Source organism: Oncorhynchus gorbuscha, linkage group LG13, assembly GCF_021184085.1.
Source record: "Oncorhynchus gorbuscha isolate QuinsamMale2020 ecotype Even-year linkage group LG13, OgorEven_v1.0, whole genome shotgun sequence".
NCBI classification, from domain to species: domain Eukaryota; kingdom Metazoa; phylum Chordata; class Actinopteri; order Salmoniformes; family Salmonidae; genus Oncorhynchus; species Oncorhynchus gorbuscha.
Window position 1 is genome coordinate 30,592,453 of NC_060185.1, and position 7,721 is coordinate 30,600,173.

Consider the following 7,721-nt stretch of genomic DNA (forward strand, 5'->3'; position numbering starts at 1 on the left):
TCTGTTAGTCACATGTCTGTGGAACTTGTTCAGTTTATGTCTCAGTTGTTGAATCTTGTTATGCTCATACAAATATTTACAGATGTTAAGTTTGCTGAAAAAAAACTCAGTTGACAGTGAGAGGGCGTTTATTTTTTTGCTGCGTTTATATAGCCTTTGCTTTCTTATTTACTCCTCCATGATTGATTGGACACTGCTGAAATACATGGTGCTTTGTGTGTATGAGTCTTGTGTTTCTTGTTGTAGGTATGTTAAAAGTTACCTGGTACCTGACAAAGCCAATATAGGGAAGAGGAAAACATCTGTGAAGAAGAAGACTCTCAACCCCATTTTCAACGAGCTCCTCAGAGTACGAGAGTTTCTAAAAACTATATATAATTTAAGTTGAATAGAGAAATGTATCATTACATGTACATCAGGTCTGACATAAAGTGCTTTTAACAAAAAGTATTTCCTGTTCCTTTATCAGTATCGGCTTCGTATGGAGCACCTCCGTACTCAGACCCTCATTCTCTCTGTCTGGCACCACGACACCTTTGGCAGGAACAGTTTTCTGGGTGAGGTGGATGTGGACCTGTCCAAATGGGACTTTGACCACACCCAGATGAACTACTTAGCTCTGAAATCCAGGGTGAGACAACGTCACACCTGCTTTGTCTGTGTAATGGTCTCAGTACTGTGCCAAAACATTCATCCAAGACTGAAATCCATCTCTATGCTTTTGCTATTTATTTCAATGGCTGTGCCTGTTAGCATTGTGTGACATGACATGCTGTGCATGTTAGCATTGTTGGCCGTCATTGTAAATAATAATTTGTTCTTAACTGACTTGCCTAATTAAATAAAGGTTAAATTAAATAAAATATAATTGTGTGACATGACATGCTATACACAGTGGGTTGTGGAGGTGTGAGTATAGTTTGGAGTGTGTCCAGTAAGGTGGTGGTGCTATTTAGTAAATTAGAGTGTTCTCACTGTTACTCTCTGTGCTGGCGGCCTGGTCTCCTCAGCCCACCTCCAGTCTGCAGCCTTCAGATTACAGAGGGGAGATGAAACTGGCCATACGCTTCCTGCCTCATGTCTCCCACAGTAAGAGTCTGCACGCCTCACATGTCTTAACCATCACCAGTGTCTATAAGCAATTCATTAAATAGAAAGGGTATATTTTATAAAGAAAATGTGTTGCTTTCGGTAACTAGTTACCATACAGTCAAATATCAATTTTGTGCAACAGAAAGATACAGTGTACACAAGTTCACTGAATCACGCTTGATTATAACCACTAGGCCCAGGAAAGGATCCCCCCTCTAACAAAGGTGAGGTTCATATTTGGATGAAAGACTGCAAGAACCTTCCCCTCATCAGAGGGGCCACCATCAACCCATATGTCAAGTGGTACGTACAACACATGCCGTAAATAATATCAACATTTGCAATGTATGAATTGCTCAATATGATCAAGGACAACTACAGCATCTGGGGAGAACAGAAAATGTGGAGGCCTATCATAAGACATGTCCCCTTAGCCTCAATTTCCAGCCTTTCACATTTACTTTGCTGGTGATAGTTGTAGGTATATGTCATGTTTGTCATTTATTATCATGTCTTGTCCCTGTGCTCCTCATTCTATTCGTTTCCCTCTGCTGGTCTTATTAGGTTCTTTCCCTCTTTCTATCCCTCTCTCTCCCCCTCCCTCTCTCACTCTCTCGCTCTCTCTTCTCTCTATCGTTCCGTTCCTGCTCCCAGCTGTTCCTATTCCCCTAATCATCATTTAGTCTTCCCACACCTGTTCCCGATCCTTTCCCCTGATTAGAGTCCCTATTTCTTCCTTTGTGTTCCGTTCCTGTCCTGTCGGTTCCTTGTTTAGAATTCACCGTGCTGTGATTGTGTATCGCCCTGTCCTGTCGTGTTTTTGCCTTCATCAGATGCTGCGTGTGAGCAGGTGTCTCTGTCAGCTACGGCCTGCGCCTACCCGAAGCGACCTGCAGTCTGTGGCCGCTTCTCCTGTTATTCCCCTCTACAGACTAGAGGATTTCTGTTATTCCCTGTTTGGACATTTCCTGTTAAGGATTCAGGATTTGTCGTTTTCTGTTTGGACTTGAATAAACTCTGTTTCTGTTAAGTCGCTTTTGGGTCCTCTTTCACCTGCATGACAGAAGGAACCGACCAAGGAATGGACCCAGCGACTTCAGACGCTCGTTACACTGCCGTCAAGATCCAAGGAGCCATGCTCGGCAGACACGAGCAGGAATTGTCTGCTGCTCGCCATGCCGTGGAGAACCTGGCCGCTCAGGTTTCCGACCTCTCTGGACAGTTCCAGAGTCTACGTCTCGTGCCACCTGTTACTTCCTGGCCTGCCGAGCCTCCAGAACCTAGGGTTAATAACCCACCTTGCTACTCCGGGCAGCCCACTGAGTGCCGCTCCTTTCTCACGCAGTGTGAGATTGTGTTCTCTCTCCAACCCAACACATACTCTAGAGAGAGAGCTCGGGTTGCTTACGTCATTTCACTCCTTACTGGCCGGGCTCGAGAATGGGGCACAGCTATCTGGGAGGCAAGGGCTGATTGCTCTAACAAGTTCCAGAACTTTAAAGAGGAGATGATTCGGGTTTTTGACCGTTCAGTTTTTGGTAGGGAGGCTTCTAGGGCCCTGGCTTCCTTATGCCAAGGTGAACGGTCCATAACGGATTATTCTATTGAGTTTCGCACTCTTGCTGCCTCTAGTGAGTGGAACGAGCCGGCGCTGCTCGCTCGTTTTCTGGAGGGACTCCACGCAGTGGTTAAGGATGAGATTCTCTCCCGGGAGGTTCCTTCAGATGTGGACTCTTTGATTGCTCTCGCCATCCGCATAGAACGACGGGTAGATCTTCGTCACCGGGCTCGTGGAAGAGAGCTCGCATCAACGGTGTTTCCCTGCTCCGCATCGCAACCATCTCCCTCCTCTGGCTTTGAGACTGAGCCCATGCAGCTGGGAGGGATTCGCATCTCGACTAAGGAGAGGGAACGGAGGATCACCAACCGCCTGTGCCTCTATTGCGGAGTTGCTGGACATTTTGTTAATTCATGTCCAGTAAGAGGCCAGAGCCCATCAGTAAGCGGAGGGCTACTGGTGAGCGCTACTACTCAGGTCTCTTCATCTAGATCTTGTACTACTATGTCGGTCCATCTACGCTGGACCGGTTCGGGTGCTACATGCAGTGCCTTGATTGACTCTGGGGCTGAGGGTTGTTTCATGGACGAAGCATGGGTTCGGAAACATAACATTCCTTTCAGACCGTTAGACAAGCCTACGCCCATGTTTGCCTTAGATGGTAGTCATCTTCCCAGTATCAAATTTGAGACACTACCTTTAACTCTCACAGTATCTGGTAACCACAGTGAGACTATTTCTTTTTTGATTTTCCGTTCACCGTTTACACCTGTTGTTTTGGGTCATCCCTGGCTAGTATGTCATAATCCTTCTATTAATTGGTCTAGTAATTCTATCCTATCCTGGAACGTTTCTTGTCATGTGAAGTGTTTAATGTCTGCCATCCCTCCCGTTTCTTCTGTCCCTACTTCTCAGGAGGAACCTGGCGATTTAAAAGGAGTGCCGGAGGAATATCATGATCTGCGCACGGTCTTCAGTCGGTCCCGAGCCAACTCCCTTCCTCCTCACCGGTCGTATGATTGTAGTATTGATCTCCTTCCGGGGACCACTCCTCCTCGAGGTAGACTATACTCTCTGTCGGCTCCCGAACGTAAGGCTCTCGAGGATTATTTGTCTGTGTCTCTTGACGCCGGTACCATAGTGCCTTCTTCTTCTCCGGCCGGGGCGGGGTTCTTTTTTGTTAAGAAGAAGGACGGTACTCTGCGCCCCTGCGTGGATTATCGAGGGCTGAATGACATAACGGTTAAGAATCGTTATCCGCTTCCCCTTATGTCATCAGCCTTCGAGATTCTGCAGGGAGCCAGGTGCTTTACTAAGTTGGACCTTCGTAACGCTTACCATCTCGTGCGCATCAGAGAGGGGGACGAGTGGAAAACGGCGTTTAACACTCCGTTAGGGCATTTTGAGTACCGGGTTCTGCCGTTCGGTCTCGCCAATGCGCCAGCTGTTTTTCAGGCATTAGTTAATGATGTTCTGAGAGACATGCTGAACATCTTTGTTTTTGTCTATCTTGACGATATCCTGATTTTTTCTCCGTCACTCGAGATTCATGTTCAGCACGTTCGACGTGTTCTACAGCGCCTTTTAGAGAATTGTCTCTACGTAAAGGCTGAGAAGTGCTCTTTTCATGTCTCCTCCGTTACTTTTCTCGGTTCCGTTATTTCCGCTGAAGGCATTCAGATGGATTCCACTAAGGTCCAAGCTGTCAGTGATTGGCCCGTTCCAAGGTCACGTGTCGAGTTGCAGCGCTTTTAGGTTTCGCTAATTTCTATCGGCGTTTCATTCGTAATTTCGGTCAAGTTGCTGCCCCTCTCACAGCTCTTACTTCTGTCAAGACGTGTTTTAAGTGGTCCGGTTCCGCCCAGGGAGCTTTTGATCTTCTTAAAGAACGTTTTACGTCCGCTCCTATCCTCGTTACTCCTGACGTCACTAGACAATTCATTGTCGAGGTTGACGCTTCAGAGGTAGGCGTGGGAGCCATTCTATCCCAGCGCTTCCAGTCTGACGATAAGGTTCATCCTTGCGCTTATTTTTCTCATCGCCTGTCGCCATCTGAGCGCAACTATGATGTGGGTAACCGTGAACTGCTCGCCATCCGCTTAGCCCTAGGCGAATGGCGACAGTGGTTGGAGGGGGCGACCGTTCCTTTTGTCGTTTGGACAGACCATAAGAACCTTGAGTACATCCGTTCTGCCAAACGACTTAATGCCCGTCAAGCTCGTTGGGCGTTGTTTTTCGCTCGTTTCGAGTTTGTGATTTCTTACCGTCCGGGTAGCAAGAACACCAAGCCTGATGCCTTATCCCGTCTGTTTAGTTCTTCTGTGGCTTCTACTGATCCCGAGGGGATTCTTCCTTATGGGCGTGTTGTCGGGTTAACAGTCTGGGAATTGAAAGACAGGTTAAGCAAGCACTCACGCACACTGCGTCGCGCGCGCTTGTCCTAGTAACCTCCTTTTCGTTCCTGTTTCCACTCGTCTGGCTGTTCTTCAGTGGGCTCACTCTGCCAAGTTAGCTGGTCATCCCGGTGTTCGAGGCACTCTTGCGTCTATTCGCCAGCGCTTTTGGTGGCCGACTCAGGAGCGTGACACGCGCCGTTTCGTGGCTGCTTGTTCGGACTGCGCGCAGACTAAGTCGGGTAACTCTCCTCCTGCCGGTCGTCTCAGACCGCTCCCCATTCCTTCTCGACCATGGTCTCACATCGCCTTAGACTTCATTACCGGTCTGCCTTTGTCTGCGGGGAAGACTGTGAGAGCCGCCAATAAACGCAGGATTAAGAGTCCAAGGTATTGTTGCGGCCAGAGAGTGTGGCTTTCCACTCGCAACCTTCCTCTTACGACAGCTTCTCGTAAGTTGACTCCGCGGTTCATTGGTCCGTTCCGTGTCTCCCAGGTCGTCAATCCTGTCGCTGTGCGACTGCTTCTTCCGCGACATCTTCGTCGCGTCCATCCTGTCTTCCATGTCTCCTGTGTTAAGCCCTTTCTTCGCACCCCCGTTCGTCTTCCCTCCCCCCTCCCGTCCTTGTCGAGAGCGCACCTATTTACAAGGTACATAAGATCATGGACATGCGTTCTCGGGACGGGGTCACCAATACTTAGTGGATTGGGAGGGTTACGGTCCTGAGGAGAGGAGTTGGGTTCCGTCTCGGGACGTGCTGGACCGTTCACTCATCGATGATTTCCTCCGTTGCCGCCAGGATTCCTCCTCGAGTGCGCCAGGAGGCGCTCGGTGAGTGGGGGGTACTGTCATGTTTGTCATTTATTATCATGTCTTGTCCCTGTGCTCCTCATTCTATTCGTTTCCCTCTGCTGGTCTTATTAGGTTCTTTCCCTCTTTCTATCCCTCTCTCTCCCCTCCCTCTCTCACTCTCTCGCTCTCTCTTCTCTCTATCGTTCCGTTCCTGCTCCCAGCTGTTCCTATTCCCCTAATCATCATTTAGTCTTCCCACACCTGTTCCCGATCCTTTCCCCTGATTAGAGTCCCTATTTCTTCCTTTGTGTTCCGTTCCTGTCCTGTCGGTTCCTTGTTTAGAATTCACCGTGCTGTGATTGTGTATCGCCCTGTCCTGTCGTGTTTTTGCCTTCATCAGATGCTGCGTGTGAGCAGGTGTCTCTGTCAGCTACGGCCTGCGCCTACCCGAAGCGACCTGCAGTCTGTGGCCGCTTCTCCTGTTATTCCCCTCTACAGACTAGAGGATTTCTGTTATTCCCTGTTTGGACATTTCCTGTTAAGGATTCAGGATTTGTCGTTTTCTGTTTGGACTTGAATAAACTCTGTTTCTGTTAAGTCGCTTTTGGGTCCTCTTTCACCTGCATGACAGTATATGTAATATTTCTGAAACAATTGCCTGACTTGTGAGACTGCCTGACTCCTCTGTAGCTTTGTGCTCCCGGACACGAGCAGAAAGAGTCGACAGAAAACTCGGGTGCTGAGGAGGACGGTGGAGCCGGTGTTTAACCACACCATGGTGTACGATGGCTTCAGACAGGAGGACCTGAAGGAGGCCTGCGTGGAGCTGACTGTGTGGGACCGTGACAAGCTGGCCAGTAACCTCCTAGGGGGTATAAGATTGGGGCCTGGCACAGGTACTAATGGACTATTCTATTCTATTATATGATTTTATTTTATATTCTAGATTTCTCCACAGAAACACAAGTTCTGTACATTCATTTTATTCAATTGACTTCATTGGCTAAGCCTAGGTTCTCTCCATCTCTCCCTACAGGCAGAAGTTATGGGGCGTTGGTGAATTGGATGGACTCGAATGCTGACGAGGTAGCTCTATGGGAACGAATGATGACCTCTCCAAATGAATGGGTGGAGGATGTACTGCCACTAAGAATGCTAACCACAGCAAAGACTGTGCTGAAATGAGAACGACAGAGAGAAAGTCTTCAACCTGCCACAGTTCAAATAACGTTGTTGCGTTTTATGTTATATACTGTGCATGTGATGTGTAATCTAGAATAATCAGACATTTTATATTGAAATATATAGGAATGAAGAAGCTTTTGTAAACATCTGCTGAACAAGTTGATCAAATGTTATATTAATGATAATCATACAACCCAAATATGATTATTATCAGTCAAAACACACTTATTTTCTGTTTAATTAATCACAACAACCACAACAAGTTTACTCACTCCATTATTTATATTTGATATGACAATTTTCCATGACATGAATGTTCATCCTAACATTAACCACAATTAAAGAATGTGCAATGATGAGTATTCAGAGTTTATTGGTGTCCAGAAGAAGTGTCCAGAAGAAGTGAAGAGTTTTAGTAGATCCGTGGTCTGTGTGTGATGTTGATGAACAGTCTACTCTGTACCCATCTCTTCAAACATCACTGCCTGTATAATGGCCATCACATGTGACTTTGTACTTGGTGTGCCAGATCACTTTGGGCAGAAAGCACTGAGCACTCTGGATAACCACCTCCACCTGGTGGACAGACACACCAACAGCAGGAACTATTATTTTACCATACATGGTCAGGAAGTGGTGGGTTTGGGAACCTGTGACTGTTGGTAACATTCTGGAATGGGATCTTTTTGGTAGACATAAA

The 7,721-nt window shown here is 47.4% G+C and overlaps 1 protein-coding gene across 2 annotated transcripts in view; it reads left to right on the plus strand.

Moving 5' to 3' along the window:
• Nucleotides 1–7,380, plus strand: part of LOC123992700 — a 32,231-nt gene extending 24,851 nt beyond the window's left edge. For both annotated transcript variants that reach the window (XM_046294129.1, XM_046294130.1), the window contains exons 14-19: nt 247–349; nt 470–631; nt 1,011–1,089; nt 1,287–1,395; nt 6,527–6,732; nt 6,873–7,380. In XM_046294129.1, coding sequence (XP_046150085.1) covers nt 247–349; nt 470–631; nt 1,011–1,089; nt 1,287–1,395; nt 6,527–6,732; nt 6,873–7,021 — 808 coding nt within the window. In that variant the 3' untranslated portion in view covers nt 7,022–7,380. The remainder of the gene's footprint in view (nt 1–246; nt 350–469; nt 632–1,010; nt 1,090–1,286; nt 1,396–6,526; nt 6,733–6,872) is intronic.
• The last annotated feature ends 341 nt before the right edge of the window (nt 7,381–7,721 follow it).